Source organism: Coniosporium apollinis (assembly GCF_000281105.1).
Source record: "Coniosporium apollinis CBS 100218 chromosome Unknown supercont1.10, whole genome shotgun sequence".
NCBI lineage: Eukaryota > Fungi > Ascomycota > Dothideomycetes > Coniosporium > Coniosporium apollinis.
The window spans coordinates 577,050-603,471 of NW_006913272.1; the positions used below are offsets into that span (position 1 = coordinate 577,050).

The window sequence follows — 26,422 nt, forward strand, 5'->3', positions numbered from 1 at the left end:
ATGGCCGCCGCTACTCATGGAGGTGCTATGTGAGTCTCATGATGGAAGACGGTCCGCAATTTAGCGACTGACTGTGTGCAGTTCCAAGCGGAGAAAGTTCGTCGCAGGTACGCAAACCCCCGAGCAAGACGACTAGCCCAGAAGAATCGAGGGGATCGTGGTCGCTTGGCCTGCAAGGGACAGCGGCGCGTTCGCACAAATATCAATATCGAGCGGAGAAGCAGTGAAGCGATCGGAGTGCTAACATCCCATTGCGCAGACGGCGTGTTCTACGCCGAGCTGAACGAGTTCTTCCAGCGCGAGCTGGCCGAGGAGGGCTACTCCGGCGTCGAAGTCCGCGTCACACCCACCGTCACCGACATCATCATCCGCGCAACACACACACAAGAGGTCCTCGGCGAGCAGGGCCGCCGCATCAGGGAACTCACCTCCCTCATCCAGAAGCGCTTCAAATTCCCCGAGAACTCCGTCTCCCTCTATGCCGCCAAGGTCCAGAACCGCGGTCTGTCCGCCGTCGCCCAGTGCGAGTCTCTGCGGTACAAGCTGCTCAACGGTCTGGCTGTGAGGAGGGCATGCTATGGTGTGCTACGATTCATCATGGAGAGCGGCGCCAAGGGTTGCGAGGTTGTGGTCAGCGGCAAGCTGAGGGCTGCCCGTGCCAAGAGCATGAAGTTCACAGTGTGTTACACCACGACTGGACTTTTGGAGAGAGGTACTGATATCGGATAGGACGGTTTCATGATCCACTCCGGCCAGCCGGCAAAGGACTTCATCGACTCGGCGACGCGTCACGTGCTGCTGCGCCAGGGTGTGTTGGGTATCAAGGTCAAGATCATGCGCGGTTCGGATCCGGAGGGCAAGGCTGGCCCGCAGAAGACGCTGCCAGACACTGTTACCATCATCGAGCCGAAGGAGGAGCAGCCCGTTGTCCAGCCCATGAGCCAGGACTACGGCGCCAAGGCGTTGGCTGCTCAGCAGGCGGCAGAGCAGCAGAGGCAGGCGGAACAGCAGGAACAGCAGGGCGACGAGGCTCCTGCGCAGGAGAGCTACGATCAGGAGTAGCGGAGGAGATTTGCGGGATTGATTTGCTGCGGAACCAAATGTCATGCTTTGCGGATGGTCAGAGGATTTTGAGAACCATGATCACGGCGTAAGCAAGGTGTGCCTGAATCGCGATGTTGTTGATGCTCCTCCAAGTTCTCTTCATGTTTTGCAACTGCCCAAACCTGAACGATACCGCTTTGACGAGATGAGCTGGATGAGGCAGGTGCCACCACACCCACAACCTGGGTGATGATGCGCATGCTCGCCCACATCACCCGGGTCCTTACCAGCACTCATCTCACATAGCCTCAAATACATACCACAACTCAGTTTTCCAGTCCCCCTACATTCATCATGTCTGATTCCTGGGTTGACTACAGAGTCAGGAGCGCAGCATGCGGGCCTAGAGAAGCCCAGGTGCTGAAAGACTACCTCCACAACCGTATAAATGTCAACGAGACCAGTCGAATAATCACAAGCAAGATGGTCAACGACGACAACCCAGGCTACTTGCTCGAGTGTTAGTGGAAACTTCTCCATGACATTTTGACTGATATACCGCCAGCACGACCGAAAGTGGTCACGTTGATCCAAGCCATCCAGCAGTTTCCTCCGACCGACCTGTCCAAGAAACACTAGAATCCCTCCGACGGTGTTAGGACCGAGCTTCGCTGGGGTGACCTCCCCCGACTTCAGTCACGTCTGGGCAGATTGGACAGGCTGGCGAGACTGGCGCCGCACCAGCGACCTACAAGAAGGCATACAGATGCTGGGAGGGGCAGGAGGGTATGAGTAGGAAGCGGTGGGAGTTCCGGAAGCGGAGACTGGAGTGGATTCAGGGACAGAAAGTTGATGAGGCCACGAAGGAGATTGTGAGGGAGGCTGCGGCGGCTATGCAGGCGATTGACGGGCAATGACGAGAGTGAGTGAGTGATTTTTACTGTTGAGTTGAGAAATGGGACTGAGATCTTCATAAGAGGCTGCATTCTTTCTCACATGGTCCAGGCCATCAGAGCAAACCCACCTCGGCTTATTCCGAGGACGAATCCGTCCAACGGACTGCCAATCGAAAGAACAAAAAGCTAGATAGCACCAGTAGTACCGAGAACTATCCTTTCGAAACTCTCCGTTTGCAAAACCCTCTGTCCAAACAGCGGAGACATTTCGGAGACATTTGTGGAGGAACCAACACCCAGTCCGAGAGGCCTTCTCTTCTCACTCAGCATTGAATCGATACAAAAGGTGCCTCGTATTCTTTCTCCGAACTCGATTTTCTAGTCTCTAGCAATCTTCCTTATCATCTTATCCTTCCGCACAAAAAGTCTAAATTGCTCGTTGTACCATCCACAATGCCTTCTCACCCATGGCTCCTCTACGTCTACCCCTGGATGCCCTACCCCCGTCGCGTGATCATCTATCTCCGCGAGAAGGACATTCCGTCCTCCCTCGTCACCGTCGTCCCAGTCTCAGATCCGCAGCGCGGCAGCAAGGCGCCACCTGAATACCCGCCAAAGCCTCCAGGCAGCCTACCAATCCTGGCAATCCCCAACGAAGGGGGCTTCATCTACATCCGCCAGTCCCTCGCCATAATTAACTACCTTGACGAGCTCTGCGACGCCGGCGCCTCCGGCTTCCCCCTCTCCACGTACCCAATGCGCGGCGCCAACTCCCTCGCACGAGCACGTCATAACGAGCTCCTGGCTCTCGCAGACGAATGCACCATAGCCTGGAACCCCGTGCGCATGTTCGGCTCAGGCGCCGGCACCATGTCTCTTCCCGCGGCGTCGAAGGAGATGGCCCGATGGGTTTACAGGTCCCTGGCCACGATCGAGAGCTGGTGGCAGGAGGAGGACCGAGACATGGCGCGGCTGCGGCAGGGCGGGGGCGGAGATGTTACGGTAGCCGAGATTGTACTGTATCAGTTTTTGGAGTTTGTGGGGGATTGTTATGGAAGGGATATGACGAGGGAGGGGGAGGTGGGGAAGGATGTGTATGGGAGGGAGGGGACTGGGGGTTTTAGCAAGATCGGGGAGTTTTTGGAGGCGTTTGGGACGAGGGAGAGTGCGAGGAGAGACTCCGAAGCGGGAGAAATTGCTTCGGAGGAGGTGTTAAGCAAGATGAGGACGTGGGCTGAGGGCAGTCTGTGAATGATTTGCTTGCAAGGGCAGATGCAGAGATTCTAAGGCGACTTCTGCGATCCAAGAGTTTTTGCAATGGCATTCAGGCTCAGATGTGGGCATAAATGGCTGCATGTTACAAAATGCCGAAAGGAGACTTCGAAGTCCTATGTGAGATGCGTGGTCTCGACTTTGATTCAGATACAAAAGCAGATGTGAGAGGCGATGGAGACGCCACAGAAGTTACAAGAGTGGAGGATGAGCGGAAAATGAGCAGTCACGAGAGAGCAACTGACAGGATCCACATTGATTGTGCCTTTTTCCATTGATGAACTACCCATTAAGAGCTTTGCCTTCCATTCGGCCGCACACATCGACAGACCGATGTGCAACAGCCTGAGGCTAGCTACATGTTGCGCGGTAGCAGTGTGCATGAGTTTTGTACCATGGCTTCCTATGCAGAGATGTTTAACCACGGAAGCGCCAGCCATCACTATCCCTCAAGCAATCCCTCAAGCAAGCAATCCCTCAAGCAGTCCGTGTCATAACTTTAGCCAGCTGTGAAGACGAAGCAGAGTAAGGGTTCATTGGTATCTGCAGCAAAGCTTCACAGCAGATGCATGTCCTCGTAATAAGGGAATGAAGTCGCCTTGAAGTGTGACACAACTTTGTCCGGCGCACATGTGGTAACCTGGCCGGACAAAATCAGCGACAGGGCTTGAAGAACGAACAGCTACACTGACGCTGTCAACGAAAGTCCCGCAAGGAGTGGAACGGGTCGACATTCAGTCCGATAATGCCAGAAGGGCTCTGCGTCACGGGCTGCGGGTCTGGCGCCGGCCGACAGAACCGCTTGTGAGTCTTCCAGTCCGCCTTCTGACACTCGGGGGAGCAGTAAAGAACAACCTTGCACTTCCCGCAGCGCTTGAGTTCCAGCTCCGTCTCGGACTTGTCGCAGTTTGTGCACAAGCGAGGAATCTCGCCCCGTTCCATAGGACCCTTGAGCGCTACCGTAAGGTCTAAGCCTGGGCTGTCGATGGAGTATGGCGTCCCATCATTCTTGTAGCGCTCAAGAGCCTTGCGCATCTGCCGCTCACCCTCTTCATAGAGCCCCGCACTCCTGTAGATCGAACGGAGGAGGTCGAGGTGTCTGTCCTCGATCTTGGCACCGACTTGCATGGCTAGAACACCCAGGATGATCGTCGTGCACTTCGGAGAGAACGTGCGGTTCTCATGGTTGTCGAACAGGCGGCTGAGCGTTCCGTCGTCGAGTTTCTTGCGAGTGGCTTCAGGGTCTTCGGGGTAGAAAAGTTCAATGCCGGCCTCGTCGGACAGGTTGCCGGCGCAGTCGTAGTCATGGTCAGACTGCAGAAGACCATATCCCCAAGCGCCCATCTTGTCGTTTATGGTGAACAGTTGGAGCGTGAGACTGATAAGAGCGTGAGTGGACAATGACAACAGTTATGTGTCCGCAGACGATATCTGGACGATACACCTTCCGCTGAGCGTGAACCCTCTTGAACTCAAGGTCTTGTAGGCAGATGCAAGGAGCGGAGACTGGCAGGTTGCTTAAGAGGAAGTGAGAGAAGGCGGAGCCGAGAGTAGATGGAAGTGAGGGAAGATGAGAGCGAATTGGCCTCACGGGATATCACAGTGACAAACGCGACGCGCTTCACTGCAGGTGCCTGGTGACGTAGGACAAACGCAAAGTCACGCTTTGCGCTTCACGCATGTTACTCCTGAGAAGCTTGGAAGCCTGGACAGAGTTGCTGTCTATGTAGGTCAGCTCCATTTAACCTTTTGTGTTTTATCATTGGATTCTACTCGGATTAGACGCGATGTCAACTAAGAGATCTTAAGATGGAACAAAGCAAGTATGGAGGTAGAATGACAGCGAATAGCTTATCATATCCCTCCACAGAAGCAAGTAGAATCTGAAGCTCCGTTTGTGGTAGAGTGTTCTCGCCGGGAAGAGCGCAAGAACCTGCAAGGAACGGATCCATCAAAGCTGCTCTCCGAGGAAACAATCACGAGTGGCTACCTATCATCGTGTAGTTTGTAGTCAATTCTTGCTCTCCCACTGCCATACATTTGAGTCTTAGCGGTTAACAAGATCGATGAAATCTCCCCTTTAATCTGTCTGATGTCAATGCCATCATCCACAAAGAAACAGCATCATCGGCCATCATGGCAGAAGCCGAAGGAACACAACGACTAAGCCTGCTGCCTTGCCCAGTCTAAGCGCATATCCACAGTAGCTTTGAGACACGCTGGTTTTCTCACGAAACCGCTTCTTCTCCTCACACTTCCTCCGGCGATGAGAGTGAAGGCATACGGAGAACTTCCGCCGAGCCTTCCGTTGCTCTTGGAGAAATACTCACACAGCACAGATATCCGCTTGGCGTTTCGTACATGTTTAACTGTCGCTGAGCAGTCCAGCAGCGATAAAGCTCCAGTCCGTGAACGTCCGGTAGTCTACCGCACAGTAGGGTTTAACGACAAACTCTTTGACACGGAGCGTGGTTGGTACTTACTCAGAGGTGGGATGTAGTCGCGGACAAATTTGTACATAAGAGGCCTCTCACGGAGCATCGTAGCCTACTACTGGCTTTTCTTCGTGCTTACCCCAGCTGCAAAATCCAAGCCTTGAAGGATGTCTCGTCCGAATACGTATGTCATGTAGCTTGGTAACGCGAGCCATAGTCCACTGGAAAATCTCAGTTATCACGTCATCCGCAAGCCGAACAACAAAGATCCTTACTTGGGAACGATCCAGAGGAAGACGAGGGAAAAAGTATCGTTATTTCCGATGCTTTCGAACCCGGAGTAGTATTCGTTCAGCCCTAAGATCTGCGTCAGCAACTTGATATCCAAAGCGGAGAACACCCTATCCTGTCCCAGGCCTCCCCGTCCTTCTCCAACCGGCCCTCTAACAACGACAAAGAGACCAAGGCCGCGAGACTCATAATACAACACCGTCTTGCTAACCGTCATAATACTCGCTGCAAACCCCACCAGCACCGCCCTACCTGCCCACCTCCCCTTCACAACTCTTTTCCCCGCCGCCATCACCTCCCTTCCCACCGTGCCATCCTTTCTCGGCATCCCTGGGCCCCTCTTGCCCACCCGCCCCTCCCCATCCCTCCCAAATCTCCACACCCACCATAAATACGTCGCATACGCCACCGTCTCCACCGCATTCAGCGCGCTCTGCGCCGCCGTGAACCCGTTATGCGCTTCCCAGGCCCGGGACCCGTACACGTGGTCTACAGTGCCGTACAGCGCGTAGGGCACCCAGAGGGGCGAGTGCAGGAAGCCGCCGGGCATCGAATGGGGCCGTAGGAAGACGTAGAGGGTGTCCCAGAGCACGAGCGGGAGGGAGACGAGGAGCCAGGCGAGGATTAGGTGGTCGGGGGTGTGGGCCCATGCTTTCGGTTTTGAGGGAGGAGAGGCGGAGGATGTAGGGGCGCGATCGGGAGTGGAGGGTGAGTCGCTGGAGTGTGAAGACGGGGAGAGTTGGGACGGCGGGAAGGTTGTGGAGTATTGGCTGCGAGTTGAGACCATTGGTTCAGGTGGGCTGGACAGGTTAGACGGCGGTCGGCATTAGGTTTGGCATTCTTTCAAGAGAGAGGCGCTATGTTGTGAGGATGTTGGCGGGTTCGTATTCCTGGCATATCGTTGACCTTCCATTTTGGGTGATTGTGATACTTCACGAAGACTAATACAAAGTACTCCTATGATCACGTGATATTCTGTAAGACAGTTCCTACTCTGCAGAACTACCACACCGTAGTTGCTGAGCTATATCTACGTGGCTAGTCAACTACCTAGGGGCCTCATTTCAAAGACCACACACCATCCTCTTCCACTATCTCGACAGGCCGCCGCTCGTCTAGTGATCTGCGACCTGCTTCTAGTATCGCGCCCGTTGCGATCGTGTTCTTGATCGTTGGAAGGCCACGCTTGTCTAAATCGTCCAGCGTAACTCTGCCCTCTTTGAGGGCAGTCACCGCGTCTACGAACTTCTCAAATGAGATGTAGCCATATCCTGTCTGGCCAGCAAAGTTGCCCTCTTCATCTGGGGCGTACTTCATGTAAAATCTGGCAAATAGTTCGCGATTAGGATCGCAGAAGCAATTCACACGACTGCGGGGAGAACTCACGGATTGTACCACATCAGGCCGCTGTCGTCCTCCGTCACGTCGTAAGCACGCTTCGCCTGGTTCGCCCTGACCTCACCCTTACTAGCCATGTAGTGGAAGTACTGGTTCGAGTGCACACCGGCCTTCTGCGGCGCCGTCCAGCTCGCGGTATACACACCAGTCGCACGCTTACTCTCATCCGTCTTCTTCACCCAGTCCGTAAGCAGCGTAATCGTGTCCTCAGTCTCAGGCACACATCCCAGATCCGTTGCGATGCCTTTCGCCGCGCTGGCCATCACCCGCACGGGCTTGAAGTCCGGCACCATCGACTCGTTGACGTCGATGTGGTGCGAGTTCAGGTAGTACGAGATGTCGCTCTCCTTCCCCGCCCACGCCTTGAAGGTCTCGAGCTGGCTCTTCGGTTGGCTCATGTAGCTGTAGAAGTAGTTGAAGTCGCCAAGGTTCTTGGCTTTGTGCCGCGCGTCTGCGTAGGCTGGGTCGAAGCGCTTGTGGTGCTCGACGAAGACGAAGACGTTGTGTTTGCGGGAGGCCTCGACGAGCTTTTGGTGGTCGGAGAGCTTGTGGACTGCGGGCTTGGTGACGAGAACGTGGATCCCGCGCTCTATGGCGTACATGGCGATGGGAAAGTGGGTCGGGTCGGGCGTGAAGATTGTAATGGCGTCGCCGGGTGACAGCGCATCGATGGCTGTCTTGTATGCGTCTGGGTCGCGCTGGTCGTTTGCGGGGAATGAGTCGAAGGATGTGTCGAGGCCATTGTAGACTTGGGTGATGTTTTTGTCCAAGTGTTCCCCTGTATGGGGTCAGAGCACGTCCGTAGCACATATGGGGTTCTCACTCACGGATCGCTGGAAACTTATTGCCTGACGTTCCCACCATGCTCAGCTTGCCAACTTTCCCTCTCCGCCGCAGATCGAACATCGTCAGGCCAACAACGCCAACTTTCTTGTCCGAACCTGACATGCCTCCACCCACGAATCCTGTGGTATACTCTCCAGTCCCGACCTGCAGAGGATGTTAGGCCCATCGCGTACTCTGCGGAGCTTCCACCTACCATCAGCACGTTGAGAGGCGCCATTTTTTTTATTGTTTCAAGGCAATATTTTGAGTGTGCTGTGCCAAAAGTTCGAAAGAGTCTCCTCTCCTCAGTCTGGGTCTCTCAGTAGATATATCGGCGATTGAACCCGATGACAGCGCACACCGGAAGCTTCGCGGCGCCATCATCAGTCGCCGAAGCTCAAGCTCCCCGCCATGCAGGGACACTCGCTCGGCGGAACAATTGGAAAAGAGGCGCGAGACAGTTCACCCGACGCAGGAGAGAAGTCGAGCCGTTTTACTGCATGCAGAACGCTTTCCAGGGCTGCCCCACCATCGACACCCCGCCGACCCCCACGCGGGTTTCTCTCCGTGATTCGTGGAATGAAGCTTTTCCGACGTTGATGCCGTTTGAGCTCGAATACCAAGGGACACAGCTCTGAAGTGTGATGCAACAAAACTGCCTGTCAGCCTCTCGTATGTCGTCGGACCTGGACGGCCGTAATACAGCTTGGCCATTGTGGCATACTCCTGCGTGTATCGCGCCAGTAATAACGGTCGCTGAACTGTCCGCCCGCGCACCATCAGCTTCCGCCGGAGTCCAAGGTTATCGGCTTCCACCATTACTTGTTGATTGCTATTGAGATCCCGGCTTCTGCCCAGCCGGGTAGTGATGCGGAGAACGATTGAGCTGGACTGGAACGTGTCGGTCTCGGTGTAGTTCAAGGCTGTCCGAGGATCTGCTAGCCCTGGTTCTGTATGTTCTGCTTATATAGAGGTAAGACTGCCCGCCTGGAGTTGATGCAACTTTCATACCGTCTCTGCAACACCTCTTCTATCTGTCTTCTTTGCTACCTACTTGACACCACATTTCCCTTCCACCTGTAATCATGGCACCTGTCAACGGCTCCAGTTCCAACGGAAGCAACGGACACAGGACGTCCAGAACACCTCTCCGCCATGGTATATACTCCCCAGTCATGACCTTCTTCGACCCCGAGACAGAAGACCTCGACATTCCCTCCATCCGTAAACATGCCGTCCGCCTCGCCGACGCTGGTCTTGTCGGCATCGTAACCATGGGCTCAAACGGCGAAGCGGTCCACCTAACCCGCGCCGAAAAGAGCACCGTGACGCGCGAAACACGCTCCGCCCTCGACGAAGCCGGCTACCAGAACGTCCCCGTCATCGTCGGCGCCAGCGAAAACAGCATCCGCGGCACCATCGAGCTGTGCAAAGAATCCGAGGCCGCGGGCGGCGAATACGTGCTCATTGTGCCGCCGAGCTACTACCGGTACGCCATGGACGAGGCCGCGCTGTACGAGTACTACACCTCTGTCGCCGACGGGTCACCGCTGCCGATTATTCTATACAACTACCCTGGCGCAGTGGCTGGCATTGATATGGACAGTGATTTCATCATTAAGCTGACTAAACACCCCAATATCGTTGGCACGAAGTTCACGTGCGGCAGCACGGGGAAGCTAACGCGCGTGGCGCTCGCTACGAATGCATGCTCGCCCAAGAGTGAGGGCAGCGGATACATGGCCTTCGGCGGCATTGCAGACTTCACGGCACAGACGGCCGCGAGTGGCGGGTCGGGCATCATCGCCGGCGGTGCGAACGTCATACCGAAGACGTGCGTGAAGGTATGGAATCTGTGGGCGGAAGGGAAATATGAGGAGGCCATTGAGCTGCAGAAGGTATTGAGTAAGGGGGATTGGGTGCTCACGAAGGCGGCTATCCCGGGTACGAAAGCGGCTATAGAGAGCTACTACGGCTATGGTGGATATCCGAGACGGCCGCTTAAGAGGTTGAGTAAGGAGCAGGTGGAGGCTGTTAAGGAGGGGATTAGGGAGGTTATGGAGGTGGAGAAGAGCTTATGATAGTGTGCGCTTGTCTTTTTTCCTAACTTCTACCTAAGGTTCCGTCGCTGGCGCCAGGGGAAAACTCTGATATATTCAATTGGAACGCAGATCGATATTGTCACGTGATACGCTCCGTTTATAGAGAATCGTGGAATTATATGAACCACTAAGAATCGAAATACTCACTTTGTTGATTCATTTGCACTGATCAACTCCACTTGGGGCCCAATGTCTGGTGGTGAGGGCTCAGACGATTTGGTGAGTTCTTTTGAAATATGAATCAGTGAGTACGATCGAGGCAAGAGTGGCCCTACTTGCCTACTTTCTTGAGAGGATTCAGTGAGGCAGGAGGATAACTCCCAGGGCAAGTAAAAGTTGGATGCTCCACGCGGATACTGCGAAACTACTTCTATCTCCGTACCGGCATCTGTTTAGGTGGAGCCGAGACGTCAGTTCCGTTGAGCCACGCACGCCGCGCGCCTGCCGCGAGTGTTGTCTCCAAGGTGTCAGAGCATCAACAAGTCTGTTTCTACTTAATTTTTTTCGCTCTCTCATCAACATTTCCACACCTCACAACTCCTACATAGTCTTCGCAATACACTCTAGTCTCAATTCATATCGGTCTCCCCTCGAGCACATTGATGTTCCCCTTATTCTTCGCGTTCTTCCTCGTTCTCTTCGCAATCTGCGGCGAGAGGTACCTCGATTATCCTTCGGAAAGGACTAGATATCGCCGCTACTAGCTATGGATCGGATTCTGCAGAAAGCCAAGTCCAAGGTCCACGGTGTCCTCCATGACCGATCTTTCAGTCAATTTCCGGGACGATTCGACGGATCACAAGAGCCCATCGGTCAAGAAAGACCATCGACCATTCAAGCACCGACTCCACTAGACATCTTCCGATACCGATACCATCATGGCACCAACATCGGATCCGTATACGTTCTTGAAAAGTGGCTTCACCCGTCGATGTTCCCTTCCAATGCGTCTAACAAGCAGTCAAGCGAGCTCGAAGCTGTCAAACTCTCCGTGCAGTCCATTGGCCTCGACGAAACTCGACAAAAGTTTCAGAATCATTGGAGGACTGTTTCAGACGCGGATCTGGACTGGCTGGCGGATGCGCGCTGTAAGTGACTCGACGACTCTCAAACCAAGCTCACCATGAGCAATGGCATGATGCGTGTATGATGCGTGTACGGTCTGACCTTGGCCCCTGTTGCTTCGGCGATCTACTTCTGTCATGACACCTAACATTACGCAGGTACATCCCTCCGTCTACCTATAGGCTACTTTACGCTTGGGCCATCTTTCTGCAGCAAAACTCCCTTTGCTCCATACGCCACTGTTTACACCGATGCATGGTCTTCTGTAAAAGACCTCATCTACCGCGCGCGAGCCCGTGGCATCGGCACCCTTATCGATCTCCACGCATTGCCTGGAGGCGCCAACTGTGGCGAGCACAGCGGCACCAATTCCGGCAAAGCCGAGCTGTGGAACAACGCAGCCAACCTCGCCCTCGCCACGCGCTGCCTTGAGTTCCTCGCTCGAGAAGTCACCTCCATGGACTGCATCGTCGGCCTGCAAATCGTCAACGAGGCTGACTGGGACTCTGCTGGCATGTACAAGTGGTACGAGTCCGCCATCTCCGCTATCGGCTGCATTGATGCTAGCATTCCCATCTACATCTCAGACGGGTGGAACTCGTCGAAAGCCTTAGATTACACTAGCAAGAAGAACTGCCTTTCGTCTCCGGGACCTTCTAACCCCGTCATTGTGGATACACACTTCTACTGGGCGTTCACCGATGATGACAAGGCCAAGTCGCCGCAACAAATCACTTCCGAAGTATGGTCCAAACTTTGCGAGCTAGACGGGAGAGACGGCAGCGTTGTCGACCGTGGTGCCTTCCAAGTCGTTGTTGGCGAGTACTCCTGCGTCATGACAGAGGATAGCTGGGCCAAGGGCGGATGTTCGAGAGTGAGTCTTCCTTTCCACATTAGTATAATCATGACTGCTGCAACCTCCTCCGTAGAAAGCTACTGACACAATCATCAGGATACCCTCATCCGCGACTTCGGCGCCGCCCAATCCGCCCGCTACCAATCCCGGTCCGGCGGCTCCTTCTTCTGGACCTACGCGATGGACTGGATGCCCGGTGGGGAGTGGGGCTTCCGCGCCCAAACCGCCTCCGGTGCCATCACACCCCCCGCAAATCTGACCTTATCCGCCGACGGCGTCCGCGTCAGGCTCTCCAACGCTCAAGCACGCCGAGATGCTAAGATGGCGGAGGGTGTGGGCAGCCATTGTGGCTACTGGGACCGTACTGCGCCGGGCGGCTACTTCGAGCATTGGCGGTTTGAGAACGGGTGGAAGGTCGGCTGGGCGGATGCGGCTGCGTTTTTTGAGGCGAGGGTTGCGGTGCGGGTGCCGGGCGGGGCGGGGGGTGACAAAATTGGATGTCTTGACGTCTGGGTCAGGAAGCGGATCATAGAGAGCGGGATGCAGGGCAAGTTTCTTTGGGAGTACGAGCAAGGGATGCGGCAAGGCATCAGCAGCTTCTACGAGTGCGCGGCCATATAGACTGTCCGTGCCGTCATTCCTCTAGAGAAGAATATCGACGATCTGACCCGTCTCTTCTGAGCAGGCGTGCCGCGTTGTTCCCATCCCCGAGCTCCCAACCCCCCAGCACTCAGACGCCGCGAAGCTAACCCTTAGGGGGAAAGATGGAGAGGATGACTTCAGAAAGAACTATGGAGATTACTTTATCGACGGTATCGTTGTCGGTGCGGAGGCCGGTGTCCTATACTCCCGGGCCCATAGCGAAGTAACCACGACAGAGGTAAGCAGCCCCAGAGGTTTTTAGTTCAGTTTGCAAAGTCTGACCTGGTCGATACTATAGGTAACCGAGATTACCGTTATGATAAGGTTTCTCTTATGGAGGAAAAGCTTCGGCCACACAGACGTTCACATCGATCGGAGTGAATCATGCGCGTACTCTTTATCCTGTTTCAACACCTTCGAGCAGAAACGCGAAGACATGGCAACTGACAGAACCTATGGCGAGGTTATGGATGTGGTCACCAGGACATACTCAATAATAGAGCATTTCGAAGAGCAGATAAGGGAGCGCAGAGACAAGCTGTTTGCAACGCGGGACAAGCCAGGACTCTGGGATAAAGGTGGCACTCTGACGGTGGATGATGTTGCTACAAGACTGATCAGCCTGCACCGTTCAGGCGTCTTGTGGGAGGGTTTGATGGTGCCATATGCGGCGCTGCCGGACTGTAGAGAATTCTTAGGAGGACGCGCGCCCAATGCGAGCAAGGATGAGTCACGGCGTTTGATGGTCTTCTTACTGAGAAGACTGATCGCTGATACTTTCTAGTTGAGATTCCATTTAGCCAAAGGAAGAAGACCCTATTGGGGAACAGGATAGCTTGGATTAGAACCTTGGAAGCACTGCGTGAATCAATAGGGGAAGAGCCGTGACACCAGTCCGCCGGCGCGCCAGCTCAAACGTGGCCCTGGAGGGCTTTGACACACAGTGATGTACGCGTAAGAGTGTAAGATGAGGTGCGGGAGCTTGCGCAGGGTGCATTTGAGTCCACTCGTCAAAGTGGGCGTTTGCTCTGCCGACAGTCTCAGATGCTGAAGGGAGAGTTCGATAGAAGTGCAACCCAGACCGGCGTAGGGAGAATACAACAGTGCCCTTCATAAATGCCAAACCCAACTTGAGCCCTTCATTAGGAAAGCGAGGGCTTCGCCGCAGTGATATTCGGACTGGTAGAGCAGGAAAGTATTGTTGGAGATACAGGAGCACAGGTTCGCACTCTTCTGAAGGCATAAAAACTCAAAAGGCCATCACAGGATCATGTAGATGGACAGGTGTGCACATGATCTCTAGAAGAGACTCTATATTCTTTTATGGGTGGGGCGCTATATGTAACTGCGACAAGCAAAGCCTCGCCGCCCGTCTTTGGTCTATTACTACGCTGTAGGCACATGCGGTGGCTTCGGCTGAGAATGCTTTTCCGGAATACCGCGGGCATGAAGTTTCCAGTCTATAAGAAATACTCCAGATTCAGCTCGAGGGTACTGACAGGGAATCTGCCAAGAGAAACCGTTAATCACCAGAAAAACTCATCACAGGTTCTAAGGGGCTGGGCTGACTCACGGAAGCTCGTATCTCTGCATAACAGTAGGATGCAATATTCCCAGCTCTCCAATGACCCGATCCTTGCCTTCAAGGTTGATATGCACAGCCGCGGCGTGGCCTGGCAGATATGTCGAGTCATTCAGCTCCTCGATCCAGTACCCAAACTTCTTCATCGTCTCATCACCCGTGATTGCCGCCTCCCTGGTGATGAACGCGCTCTTCAGCATCAACATAACACGGTCCAGTAACCCATGCACGACCTCAAACCCGCTCGTCTTCGCGTACCACGCAGCGGCGAAATGCCGTTCGTTTCTGGCCTTCCTCTCCAGACTCAGATCCTTGAACGTGACATCTGCGACCTCAAAAACCTTGATCGGAACACTGTGCTTCTTGTTCTCCCTGATCGTCTTCAGCAGCCCCGGCAGCAAACTCGTCCTGACGATCTGATACTCCGCCGTCTTGGGGTTCTGCAGCCGCACCGCCGTACTCCCGTGGTCCTTGCGGTTCAACCACGCGAAGTTCTCGTCGTGGCTGCACAGCACTAGCGGCATGACCTCCGTCCACCCAGCCATGGCCGCCTCAAGGCGCACGATGTCGGCCAGCTTATTAATCATGAGCGGCGCGGCGACAGCGGCGGTCTTGTTCGGGTAGAAGCGCGGCAGCTTGTTGAAGCCGTACGCAATGGCGACGTCTTCCATTATGTCGGCCTGGTGCAGGACGTCGGCGCGGGTGACGGGGACGCTGACGTCGAGGTGGGCGGGTGAGCTCTTGGACGGGGTGGCGTGGTAGCACATGCGCTTTAGCAGGTCGCAGATTTCTTGGGGAGACAGGTCGAGCCCGCAGACGTCGTTTAGGTAGGATATCTCGGCTTGCATCTCGCGGGGAGTCATGTCGGGCGTTTCGCGGCTCTCATGGTTGTGCGGGGAGATGATTTTGACGGGCTCGACGGTGAAGGGCTCATCGCAGTAGCGTGAAAACATCGCGATTAGGATGCGGATTACGATTTCGACTTTCGTTTTGTCGGTCGCAGTGACCTCGATGAAGATGTTCTTGGTGTCGAGCGTGATCTTGGAGTGGTCGCCGTTGATGATTGGGGGGAGCGAAAGCACGGTTCGGTTGGAGTCGTAGATTACTGGATACACGGGTGAGTCCCGTATGATATGTAGGTAGCGGCCGAGGTGTTTGTCTTTCTGTATAGTTTTCAGTACATGCACCGGGCTATTACTCGAGATGGAGCTGGCGATGCGGTGCTACTGACCTCGTAAAAGGTCATCAGCTCCTTCGCATTCATCTTCTTTTCCTGATTGAGAGGGACGAACTCAATCTCTTCCGGCGGTAGGGCCTCGTATGTGAAGGGTCCTTTGATTGTGTCGAGATCATGTGTGCCTATCGATACTAGCGTCCGTTGCCGTGCTAGATTCTGATGCAGCTTGTCTTGTAGGGCTATGAAAGAGTCATATCGGGCTTGAGTGAACTCGATATTCCTCAGCACAGCTCCAGTCACCAGGGGCCGTACCCTCATGGTCTCCTCCTTCACGTGGATCTCTTGTAGCTCGCCGTTCGGGGGAGCAACAACTCGGAAGTCTGGTAACGACGTCCTCTCCAAGAAGACATTGAGGTTAAGGGCGATGCCCTCGAAGCAAAGCATGTCATATCGGTTTGCTGGTATTTCTATCTTCAACTGCGGGGGCTCTTCTACGCCGTCCACGATGGGCCGCTTTGTCTGGGATGTATCCTCATCGAGCTCGAGGCCGAACTCGAAACATAGCTCGTCAAACTCTTCTGTCGTGAACTCCTTCCCTAGCTCTTTGAACAGCTCTGCCTTGTCCACCGCAATGGTAGGCATGTCGCTTGCTGTCTGCTCCTCTGTGGAGCTCCTTTGGGACTTTTGCGCGGTTCGCGGTTTGCGGTGGACGCTTTTCGGCGGGTGAGAGAGATGCGCGCAACAGTCAAGGAGGCTCTCGCGAGGTTTAAACGGATTCGCGATCAAGACTCTGTCCCTGCGATTTTTGGAAGCTGATATCTCAGTTTTGAGTCACTACGGCGCTCCGTCTCCAAACTTTTGGTGGTTGTGGCTTGCCCCGCGCTAAAGCCACTTGCGAAGCCACCCGACTTTGCTTTCGCTGTCGACGCAACAATCTGGAGCTGCCCAGGTGTCAAAGACATAACTACGATACACGATACACGAGCACAAAACGACGACACACACAATACCTGTCCCTGCGCCTGCCCCATAATACAATCCCCGCCTCTCGAGCATCCTGCTAGTCGTTGTGGACGGCTGCTTCAACCCTTCCTGCCGTCCGAAACCCGCGCCGCGATACACCTGCCTCGACCGCACAACCTCAGCCACGACCGAGTACCACTCCAAATCCACAGCCTCCGACGGACTCACGCCCTACGCTCCTTACCACAATCACTTACAATGGAGGGCCAGAACCAGAATGACGAGCTGTACCCGATTGCCGTCCTCATGGACGAGCTCAAGGTGATTCTAGCCTGGTAGCACCTCGTGGCTATGCCGCTGATCTCGGGCAGCACGACGAGCTTGTGCTTAGGTTGAATGCCATTCACCGGCTCTCCACAATCGCCTTAGCCCTGGGGCCGGAGCGGACCAGAGATGAGCTCATACCCTTCCTAGACGGTATGGGGCCCACTACAAGCCACGTCCGAGTGCTGACGCACAGTTGCAGAATCTGTGGAAGACGAAGATGAGGTCCTCGTCGCATTGAGCGAGGAGCTTGGAAACTTCGTCGAGTACGTAGGAGGGCCGGAATACGGTCATGTCCTGCTCTCTCCGCTGGAGAACTTGGCAGCAATAGAAGAGCCGTTAGTCCGCGAGAAGGTAAACAAGGTTCCCCGCAGCGCCTGGAGAGGCAATCGTTGACCATCTTTCAGGCAGTGGAGTCTCTTAACAAGATCTGCGAACAGCTGACCCAGCAGCAAGTCGAGGAGTACTTTATCCCCCTAGTTGTTCGGCTGTCGAAAGCAGACTGGTTTACGTCAAAGATATCCGCCACCGGTCTCTACAACGTCCCATACACCAGGGCGACCCCCCCATCGCAAGAAGGCCTAAGGCAGCAGTTCGGACACCTTGTACACGATGATACACCTATGGTTCGAAGACAGGCGGCGAGCAATCTTGCCAAGTTTGTCAAGGCGATGCCGGCCACGATCGTGATTGAGGAGATGATTCCGCTCTTCCAGCATTTGGCGGGCGACGATCAAGACAGCGTCCGATTGTTGACGGTCGACATCCTCATCGCCATAGCCGAAGTTGTACCGAAGGAGCAACAGTCAAGTCACGGGGTTCTGCTTACAGCCCTGCGGAGCCTGTTCGAGGATAAGAGCTGGAGGGTTCGGTACATGGTGGCGGACCGATTTGAGAAGGTAGGTTTTGTGGCTATGGATGAGTTTCGGTTCGGACGCTGATGCGCGCAGATTGCAAAAGCAGTGGACGAGGAGGTTGTGAACAGAGACCTAGTACCGGCTTTCGTAAAGCTGCTCAAAGACACAGAGGCCGAGGTGCGGAGTGCAATTGCAGGACAGATACCTGGTATGCCGGCTCTTGGCACCCTTGACTTCGATTGCATTCGCTAACATTCCGCAGGCTTTTGCGCCCTACTGGACAAGGACACTCTCCTGCATGACGTTATGAACAGCATAGAAGAGCTCGTCACAGATTCGTCTCAGCACGTAAGGGCCGCGCTCGGCATGCAGATCAGTGGGCTGGCCCCGATCCTGGGCAAAGACGAGTAAGCGTTCGCTTTGGCTGCTTGGCTTGGATCTCTCTAATCTGGAGCAACCAGGACCATCAAGCACCTCCTCCCCATGTTCCTTACGATGCTCAAAGATGATTTCCCCGACGTCCGCCTGAATATCATCTCGAAGCTCGAGCTTGTCAATAACGGTATTGGCACCCTGCAGCAACGTTATCGAGTATCCCGCTAACCATCTCGAAGTCATCGGCATCGAGCGTCTCTCTCAATCCCTTCTACCGGCCATCGTCCAGCTCGCCGAAGACAAGCAATGGCGCGTCCGACTAGCCATCATCGAATACGTTCCTCTCCTCGCAAGCCAGCTGGGCGTCAAGTTCTTCGACGAGAAGCTCAGCAGCCTGTGCATGAGCTGGCTCGGCGACACCGTCTTCTCCATCCGCGAAGCCTCGACTCAGAATCTGAAGAAGCTGACCGAGGTCTTTGGCGTGCAATGGGCGAATGACGCAATCGTGCCGAAGGTGATGATGATGGGCAAGCACCCGAACTATCTCTACCGGATGACCACGTGCTTTGCTGTTTCTGTAAGGACATCTCGAGGAGAAGTAAGAGAAGCAACCACATAGCAGTATACTAATCAGACACACAGACCCTCGCACCAGCCCTCTCCCTCCCTGTAATCGAAGAATCCATCCTGCCAATGATGGACACCCTCGTCAACGACGACATCCCCAACATCCGATTCAACGTCGCCAAGTCCTACGCAGTCCTCATCGATGTCCTGCGCCGCCTCCCCGAATCCGGCACCATCATTGCGCTCGAGAAGGCTGGCCAGCTACCGCCCGCCGGTTCGCCGAAGGGCCGAGATCTCATTCAGAAGCACATCTTACCGAACCTGGAGAAGCTGCAGCAGGACGATGATGTCGATGTGAGGTATTTCGCTACGACAGCTGCGCAGAGCTTTACGGACGCTATGCATACGGAGCCGTAGTTGGGGCGAGGATTGGGGAGAGTTTCGCTGCGCTGGAAAGGGAGGGAATGTTGACGAGACATTGGCGGAGTTTGGGGAACGCGGCAAGTAGACCCTTCACGCCTTTGCAGGTTAGTCACGAAGACTTGAGCACGGAGGATAGAAAGGATTGCTGGAGGCGCGAAATACCTTGCATCGTTCTGCGCTATTGTGAGTTTTGTATGAGAGATGGAGATTAATCAAAAGTCACTGACAAGCTTCTTGACTGTGCTGATGCTGGCTGAGCTCTTCAATGACCACAGACCGCTTGCTACTATCGTTACTTGGATTTACGACTGGTTAGCGGTAGGGAGTAGAACCGTGTTCTTCATATGTCGATACCCGGTCAGTGGCAGTCATACAGCTGACACGTTTCTCGAGGCGCTATCATCACCAGCTGCATATGGACTGTCACTCAATCCACCTCTATCTATAAAATGGCCAAGCCCCATCTTTGAACAGCTTCTTAACATCAAACCTCAAATTCACTATTCAAACAAGCACGGTCTGCTCACCAACCCGGCTCAAGGAACTGAAACAACGACCCAAAACCACTCGCCCGACGTCGCCACCCGAACACTCAGAAAGAAGTAACGCAACAAAAACACCAGATGTGCAAAGTACAAGAAATCCACTTCGCCTGCGGCGATCGCGAGTACCTCATGGCCGCGCCTTGTCCCGTCGAAATAAAGAAGCCTGGCTCGTGCAAGTCTAGGGAATGGCTTCCTCCACTGAAGCAGCAGCCACAGAGCTGTTGCTCCGTGTGTGGTGAGGGTGGTATCGGAGAGAGACGCAGATAGTGGCGGTGGTGGCGAGTGAAAGGGGGGCTGGGTTCTTCGATGCTGGTACTAGGTCACGAGTGGTGGCTTCGAGGAGTGAAGTGATACTTTTGGATGGCGATGACTAGGCATCTGATTCAGGGGATGTTGGACTCACCGGCAGGACCGGGAGAATCATCATGTATGCATTAATATTTGAAGCGGCCGGCCCGCTCCTATAGGAAAAGTTGCTTCCCATCCTCAATTTTCTTAACTCACACATTGAATAACAGCGGGTTTTCCTGCATACCATCAAAACACTTGTATAAAAAGCACCTATACAGACATACATCGAGCTCCTCAATTTTTCTTTCCCACAGCGTCCACAAAGCAGGATTCCTGACCGAGGTATGCGCCGCAGCAGTGCGTCAGCAAGATTCATGCCGGCGTGCGGACATGCTGCCGGAGACGCTGCGTAGACAGCGGACTCGTTGCGCGTTGTGCGGAACGTGTGGGACTCGTGAGAGCGGGAGTGAGAAGGAGCCAAGAACTGCCGGGGGACATTGAGTTCGCTCAGACTTGAGAACAGAGGGAGTGCAATAGGAAGGGAGGCGGGTTTGATTGGCTAGGAGCTGGCTGAACCACGCACGGCTTGGTTCTCTTGATAAATCCCTCGCAACGATGATGACATGGCATTTTGCATTCCAGAAACGCCTCTTTGCTTTCTCTGCCGGACAGTCGGTCGATTGAATTCCGCCATGTATTTTCGCAAAGGGAACCATGACCGTGACTATAACAAAGCCCACTGCCAGACGCCATACTCCAAGTGCACATCGTAGCGACATCAGCAAAGGCCGCGCGCCTTTTCTATAGCACCACTTCATCCATCGACATCCATCTCCTCCACACCCCCTCCCACAACCAACCTCTGCCTCCTCCTCGCCTTCGTCTTAACCTTCGGCGCCTCCAACACCTCCTCCGCCATGGTCTCCCTCTCCCCATCCAACAAATCCACCTCCCTCTCCTCCTCTTCCAAATGCGCCAGAATCGCTGTCCTCTCCTCCGGCGGCAACAGATGCTGGTTCTCCTCGACAAGCTTCCTGTCCGCAGCTCGCTGGGCCGCCCTGTTGCCCGCCATGCGGTTCCTGTAGAACTGGCGCTCGCGCCTTGCGCGGACCTCGGCGACGCGCTGCATTGCTTTGAGGGTGGTGGCAATGTGGTCGCGGTTGTAGCGCACGGGGATGCTGCGGCGGGAGGCGAAGGTTAGGGTGCTGTCGACGACCATTTCCTCTGGAATACTCCATCAGCAAACTTATCCTTCACGTAGCGCTTCCTCTTCTGAGGGGAGGATGGTGGAGGGGAGGACGCGAGGGGAGAGGGGAAGAGGGAGACATACTGTTATGCGCCTTCCTAAACGCCTTGGTCCACGCGAGTTTGCGCGGATTCCGCTTCATCTTGAAGTTCTTGTGGCATTTGGAGCGGCAGAAATTGAACTGCTTCGCGTCGTTGCGCACAAAGGTTATGCCTTTTGACGGATAGACGGGCCGCGAGCAGAAGTAGCACGTCTCGATCCTCATGGTGGCGATGCAATTTGGGTATCCTGTGTTCTAAGGGGTTGTGGTCTCGGATTTCGCAGCAGGGAGGCTGCTTGTGAAGCGCGGTGGGCGCTGCGGCGGAGGTTGGTCGTGTCCTCGCAGAAGATCTGACGGTCTAGTCGCAGACTAAGGCTGCTTTTCTGCGCCTTCTGACTCTTCGTAAAGCGTAAATGCGCAGTGGGGCGTCGTTCAAAGTGTTCGCAAGATGTAATGCAAGCCCCACGAACCTGGACCTTTTTTCTGGAGGTGAGCTTTCGCTTGCAGGGATCTGGGCGGCGGCCTTGGCGCAAAAGTGCAAAAGTCCAGAGGAATCGCCGAAGCGCCCGACATCCATGTGACATCGAGCTTTGAGGTTTGTTCAGGCGAAAACATCATCCATCATTCTCAAGCGCATCCGCAATACCATCTCCCTTCCTCGAACTACCAGCACGCCGTCAGCAGAACTCGCCAAAAGAGGCATCAACCTGTCTTCGAGACTATGACATCCGTCCTCCTCGTCGGCGTCGGCGTCGCCGCAGCCGCCTTCTTCGTGTGTTCCCCCCGTCCTTCTCCAGCGCTCCCCCGGAAGAAAACTCACTAACAAAGATATCCCCAGGGTCGCGCCGGCCTCGTAGCCCTCCGCCGCCATCGCGGCGGCGTGAACGCGCTCGGTAAAGCCTTCTACAAGGGCGGGTTTGAGCCCAAGATCAACCGGAGGGAAGCTGCTCTGATCCTCGAAGTCTCGTATGTGACCCTCGTTCCTCCTTTCCGCTTCCCTCGTCAGTCGGGGAATCACAGAAATGATGTGCCTACTGAGGGAGATGTGGGACTGACAAGCGGATAGGGAACGCGGCGTAACCAAAGAAATTATCCGCAAGCGGCACCGCCAGCTCATGCTGCTGAACCATCCGGATAGGGGCGGGAGTCCGTATCTGGCGACGAAGATCAATGAGGCGAAGGAGATGTTGGAGAAGAGTTGAGTAGGCGCCTGAGCCGAGTGGGAATGAGAGTGGCTGTAAAATATGGGGGGTGATTGGGTTAGCAAGGCGTTTCGGGCTGGCTGCATTGGGTGGCGTTGGGTTTAGATCTTGGGAAGAGAAGGCATATATCACCACTCGGGGGCTAGAAGTGTGATGGCAGGGTGGTGTGTCACGGGGGATTTAAACGAGGCTGCCTCGGCACTTGCCTGGGCAGAATCTTTCAGTGTGGACGGTATTGTACAGAAACTTCCGAGCACAGCCATCGCAGGATCTGGTATGTTACAAAAACACGCCCGAGCTCTGTACAACTCACATTTACGTACCGAGTGTGGCATCGCCATTACCATCCTTACAGCCTCGCGGCCGCGTAGTCTTACACCAGAACTCCCTCAGCCCCACAGAGCCATCCTCGGCCATGAAAAGTCCCTAACCCCTGTTTATCAGCAATATGCTTCACCCTCCACCACCAATCCAGCCATGACAAAGCCCCCCTCATGCCCGCTACCTCTGCTCCTGCTGTCTGCCCGCATCGCCCTCATTGTCTCCCTGCCCACCAGAACCCGGGCCCCCATTAATTCCATTCATACTGATCCCGTCATCAAACCCTCCCAACGCCCCCGCGGTCATATCCGCCCAATCCCACTCCAGCGTCATAGGCATCTGCCACAGATCCTGCGGCACAAACGGATGCTGAAATGTGTTCCCGATATCGAGCCCGCTGCCTAAGCCCCCGAAACCACTCATACCAGAGCCGTTCATGCCGGACCCGTTGGTGGTTGGTTGGGTATATTGCATGTCTGCGAAGGAGGTCGTTTGCGAGAGGAGGGAGGAGCCGCCTAGGGGCGGCGAGAAGTCGGGAAGCCAGTTTGTGGTGGTGGGGAGGGTTGTGGGGGGGTTGGGGGTGAAGGGAAAGGGCTGGTGGGATGGGTTAGAGGAATGCTGGGTACATAGAGGGGCAGGGGCGTGGACGCTTACTTGATCGCTGAGATCGCTGCCGAAGTTGGGAGTAAACGGGTTGGGTAGGTTACCCGTCTGCTGTGCAGGTGTTTGTGGCGCCGTCGGCTGTTGCCACACCCGAGCTTGTTGCTGCTGCTGCTGAGTCGACGGAGCCTGCGATCCTCCGTTCAACGACTGGGCCTGCTCCTGCTGCTGCTTGCGTTTCCGCCGCGAAGATGACTCCTTGTCAGCCTTGTCGAGAACGACCTTGGCGATGCGCTCGAATTCCGAGCACACGCTCAGCATACGCCGTATGCTGCCATTGCTGCCGTTTTCCTCGTCCGAGCAGAGCATGGACAGGAAGCTCACGACTAGGTTCATGAGCTTCAGATCGGAGCGGGCGCGGGTGTCTTGGGGGTTTTGGAGGATGTTGGCGAAGAGGGTTACGAGGGCTGAGACGGGGAAGTAGATGATCATCCTGGCAAGTTAGCATCTTCGTGCTGTGATCAACGTGTTGATGTGGTCATACCATACGCAGGCGAAGTCGCCTTGTGGAATGTACTTGATAAGATGAATTGAGGCGCGCGCTGCCTGCACGCACAGCGCGGCCGACGAGAAGACCCTCGGATTCAGTGGTCTGGCGTTCAATCCCTGTATCGCATAGTTGGACAGCCGGCTAGTCCAGTAGCCATGATGCACAGACATGCGATGTATCGTGGTGAGACAGTTGTAGTATGCGAAGTGCAGGACAACCACGTGCAGGATAAGTGGCGTATGAGATGCTTTGATCTCGTGCTCAGGCCGGAAGTCTATGGGTATGGCGTCTTTCCACTCTTCGAGCTCGCGATCTAGCTCGCCGATAGTGTTGAGCAGTTCGCCGTCTGACTGCTTCGATGCTTTTACTGAGTATAGCTGTTTGTATACTTTGCTCTCGATCACGGAGAATGTGCACATTAGTCGGAAGAGATTGACCTTGCCCTTGCCGTCCCCAAGAGGAATGTTGCCGACATTATCCGGTGGATCCTCGCTCGGCAATTCAACGTTCATATCATCGTCATCCTGTATAGGAGGCCGTCCAGATCGCAAGCAGGCGCTAAACGGCCGTCAGAAATTTCCAAGGCCTTTCTGCAGTATCGAACTCACTCTCTGTCCACCATGTACGCTATCCAGAAGACTCTCTTCCTCTGTTCAATCTCGCTGGGGTTGAGGTTGAAGCCTGATCCTCGTTTATGCAATCCTATACTGTGCGACAACCGGATGGCGGCGGCGACAAAGAAGAAGGAAGGCTGCGGATTAGGAGTTCCTTGCAAAAACAAGGCCTATAGATGTCGGGTCAGGCCCATTTGGAGAAAGAGATGTCGAATGAGCTCACCATTCCTAGCAGAGCTTGCACGCTGAGTAGATCTGTGTTTCGGATCGTGAGCTCTGTCTGAACAGCCAAAGCATTCTTCAGATAGCCCCAAGCCTTCTGGTCTTCGTCTTGGGGTACCAGGTTGCTCATGACTCTCAATCTGTGGGCGATTGCAAGAGCAACATTCAAGCTCGCCCACCAGCCAGAACCTTCGTAAGGATCATTGGAGTAGTGCTTGTCGACAAGATGCATAAAGGTAGGTTCGTGAAACAGAGGGAACATGCAATTAAAGTTCTCGAAATAGTCTTTGAGCAGGGACAGAGCCTCGTTCTTTGGTGGCAGAGGCTTGAACACACGTCTGGCAAAGATGTCACGGAATACGTCAGGCTTCCAGTGTATCCATTTGTCGTCTACCGCGGCGCACTGTATCATGTCTTGAAAGGCAGTGTCTCCGGTCTTCTCATTTACCCACTGTATGCCTTTCGGCGAGAAGATGGAGAAACCAGATGAAGAGCCTGACGAAGGTCAGCGTGCTTTGGGTGTTATAGCGCGGTGAGATGCTACCTATGTATCGAGTCTCGCCGCAGTTGTTCGTCACCAAAGAACACATCATATCAGATAGAGAGTCAACTTCTTGCTCGGGCTTCTCTTGAGTGCCATTTCGCTGAGAGCCGTTTGTCGGCGGCGGCTCTGGAGAGGCCATACCACTTGTCGGACTGGCCAATCTAGGCTGCTGCGGGGTATTTTGATACGATGGTATGCTTTCAGAGCGCGCTTCTGGAGCTGGGCCTGAGACCTCAGATGTCCTGGAAGGTGTCGCGGTCTTGCTGCCAGTTGTAGTCTTGTCCGCAAGTCTCTTCTCCAAGGTCCCCAAGTCGGTTTGCGCATCGCCTTCCGAAAGGAGCCCCGAGAGCCTTAGCAAGGACTCCATGCGGCCAAGCCTGTTCTCCAAGCCCTCAATATACTTTGCGCCCTTGGGAGGTTGACGCTTCTTCTCGACCTGCGTAAAAATGCACTCTGTCTTGTAATTCAGGCAATGTGAACACGCCGGCATCTTTCCGTCGCATTTTATCTTCTTCTTCCTACACATGTCACATGCCCGGGCAATCCTCCGTCTCTTCGCATCGCCCTGGTCGGTGCCATCCTCCATGCCCATTGATGCACCATCGTCTGTAAAGATTGGCGCAGACAGCGATGCTGGCACCGGCGAGCCGTCTGCGGAATAGCTCCCGAATATCATGGGCGGTTGGTTCACTGCTGGAGGCGGCGGTGCGAGAAAGTTGAGCCCATTGCCCTGGTTGACAGGGGAGGAGTCCATTGTAGCAGGGTTGGTGGAGGCAGCACTCGAGAGTGATGCTGAGGCTATCGTAGTGGAACCAGTATGGTACCAGAGGTTATTGAGATAGAGCTTGTGGTGGTGGTTAGGCAGTCGCGACTCATGGCAAGTCTGGCGTAAGCCGTGTTCTGATCAGGGTTCTGGCATGTATCGCGAAGTTGTTTACTGTAGCGCATCGCTCGCTGTGTGAACACTTTGCGGCCAGAGCAAGGGTTCAGGTTCTCGGTGATGCAAGCGCGGTTCGGGTTCGCTCACGCTGCAGCGTCGATCAACCCGCCGCTGACACGCGTCACTGGCTTGATGGGGGGGCTGCCTAAGGCCTCAGGGGGTTTTGAATTTTGAGCCTCGGCCTGTCTGGGGTCACGAGCGTGCTGTGTGGAC

General features: G+C 54.9%; 13 protein-coding genes across 13 annotated transcripts; 7 read left to right on the top strand and 6 right to left on the bottom strand.

Annotated features, from left to right (window-relative positions):
• On the top strand, positions 1–1,062 carry W97_02774 (40S ribosomal protein S3; the record flags this gene model as incomplete). Its single annotated transcript, XM_007780673.1, has 4 exons — positions 1–29; positions 82–107; positions 260–678; positions 730–1,062. The coding sequence occupies 4 exons, from the start codon at positions 1–3 to the stop codon at positions 1,060–1,062; spliced, it is 807 nt and encodes a 268-aa protein (XP_007778863.1).
• A 336-nt stretch (positions 1,063–1,398) lies between these two features.
• On the top strand, positions 1,399–1,961 carry W97_02775 (uncharacterized protein; the record flags this gene model as incomplete). The annotated part of the gene is made up of 2 exons (XM_007780674.1): positions 1,399–1,564; positions 1,741–1,961. The coding sequence occupies 2 exons, from the start codon at positions 1,399–1,401 to the stop codon at positions 1,959–1,961; spliced, it is 387 nt and encodes a 128-aa protein (XP_007778864.1).
• A 432-nt stretch (positions 1,962–2,393) lies between these two features.
• On the top strand, positions 2,394–3,191 carry W97_02776 (uncharacterized protein; the record flags this gene model as incomplete). Its single annotated transcript, XM_007780675.1, has 1 exon — positions 2,394–3,191. The coding sequence occupies one exon, from the start codon at positions 2,394–2,396 to the stop codon at positions 3,189–3,191; it is 798 nt and encodes a 265-aa protein (XP_007778865.1).
• Positions 3,192–3,908: 717 nt separating this feature from the next.
• On the bottom strand, positions 3,909–4,556 carry W97_02777 (uncharacterized protein; the record flags this gene model as incomplete). The annotated part of the gene is made up of 1 exon (XM_007780676.1): positions 3,909–4,556. One exon carries the CDS (start codon positions 4,554–4,556, stop codon positions 3,909–3,911), a length of 648 nt encoding a protein of 215 aa, XP_007778866.1.
• Positions 4,557–5,918: 1,362 nt separating this feature from the next.
• W97_02778 (uncharacterized protein) lies at positions 5,919–6,725 on the bottom strand (the record flags this gene model as incomplete). The annotated part of the gene is made up of 1 exon (XM_007780677.1): positions 5,919–6,725. One exon carries the CDS (start codon positions 6,723–6,725, stop codon positions 5,919–5,921), a length of 807 nt encoding a protein of 268 aa, XP_007778867.1.
• Positions 6,726–6,997: 272 nt separating this feature from the next.
• Positions 6,998–8,399, bottom strand: W97_02779 (NAD binding Rossmann fold oxidoreductase; the record flags this gene model as incomplete). Its single annotated transcript, XM_007780678.1, has 4 exons — positions 6,998–7,262; positions 7,325–8,114; positions 8,164–8,326; positions 8,376–8,399. The coding sequence occupies 4 exons, from the start codon at positions 8,397–8,399 to the stop codon at positions 6,998–7,000; spliced, it is 1,242 nt and encodes a 413-aa protein (XP_007778868.1).
• An 847-nt stretch (positions 8,400–9,246) lies between these two features.
• Positions 9,247–10,242, top strand: W97_02780 (dihydrodipicolinate synthetase; the record flags this gene model as incomplete). The annotated part of the gene is made up of 1 exon (XM_007780679.1): positions 9,247–10,242. The coding sequence occupies one exon, from the start codon at positions 9,247–9,249 to the stop codon at positions 10,240–10,242; it is 996 nt and encodes a 331-aa protein (XP_007778869.1).
• A 952-nt stretch (positions 10,243–11,194) lies between these two features.
• Positions 11,195–13,610, top strand: W97_02781 (uncharacterized protein; the record flags this gene model as incomplete). Its single annotated transcript, XM_007780680.1, has 5 exons — positions 11,195–11,351; positions 11,487–12,202; positions 12,281–12,789; positions 12,941–13,064; positions 13,125–13,610. 5 exons carry the CDS (start codon positions 11,195–11,197, stop codon positions 13,608–13,610), a joined length of 1,992 nt encoding a protein of 663 aa, XP_007778870.1.
• Positions 13,611–14,395: 785 nt separating this feature from the next.
• Positions 14,396–16,227, bottom strand: W97_02782 (phenylalanyl-tRNA synthetase, beta subunit; the record flags this gene model as incomplete). Its single annotated transcript, XM_007780681.1, has 2 exons — positions 14,396–15,571; positions 15,640–16,227. 2 exons carry the CDS (start codon positions 16,225–16,227, stop codon positions 14,396–14,398), a joined length of 1,764 nt encoding a protein of 587 aa, XP_007778871.1.
• A 579-nt stretch (positions 16,228–16,806) lies between these two features.
• On the top strand, positions 16,807–19,088 carry W97_02783 (protein phosphatase 2 (formerly 2A), regulatory subunit A; the record flags this gene model as incomplete). Its single annotated transcript, XM_007780682.1, has 9 exons — positions 16,807–16,869; positions 16,920–17,025; positions 17,075–17,226; positions 17,280–17,771; positions 17,823–17,937; positions 17,992–18,136; positions 18,191–18,291; positions 18,344–18,681; positions 18,747–19,088. The coding sequence occupies 9 exons, from the start codon at positions 16,807–16,809 to the stop codon at positions 19,086–19,088; spliced, it is 1,854 nt and encodes a 617-aa protein (XP_007778872.1).
• Positions 19,089–20,744: 1,656 nt separating this feature from the next.
• W97_02784 (uncharacterized protein) lies at positions 20,745–21,441 on the bottom strand (the record flags this gene model as incomplete). The annotated part of the gene is made up of 2 exons (XM_007780683.1): positions 20,745–21,154; positions 21,261–21,441. The coding sequence occupies 2 exons, from the start codon at positions 21,439–21,441 to the stop codon at positions 20,745–20,747; spliced, it is 591 nt and encodes a 196-aa protein (XP_007778873.1).
• Positions 21,442–21,937: 496 nt separating this feature from the next.
• W97_02785 (mitochondrial import inner membrane translocase subunit tim14) lies at positions 21,938–22,418 on the top strand (the record flags this gene model as incomplete). The annotated part of the gene is made up of 3 exons (XM_007780684.1): positions 21,938–21,988; positions 22,055–22,182; positions 22,283–22,418. 3 exons carry the CDS (start codon positions 21,938–21,940, stop codon positions 22,416–22,418), a joined length of 315 nt encoding a protein of 104 aa, XP_007778874.1.
• Positions 22,419–22,919: 501 nt separating this feature from the next.
• Positions 22,920–26,023, bottom strand: W97_02786 (uncharacterized protein; the record flags this gene model as incomplete). The annotated part of the gene is made up of 6 exons (XM_007780685.1): positions 22,920–23,333; positions 23,394–23,832; positions 23,884–24,447; positions 24,498–24,673; positions 24,727–25,220; positions 25,270–26,023. The coding sequence occupies 6 exons, from the start codon at positions 26,021–26,023 to the stop codon at positions 22,920–22,922; spliced, it is 2,841 nt and encodes a 946-aa protein (XP_007778875.1).
• Positions 26,024–26,422: the final 399 nt, after the last annotated feature.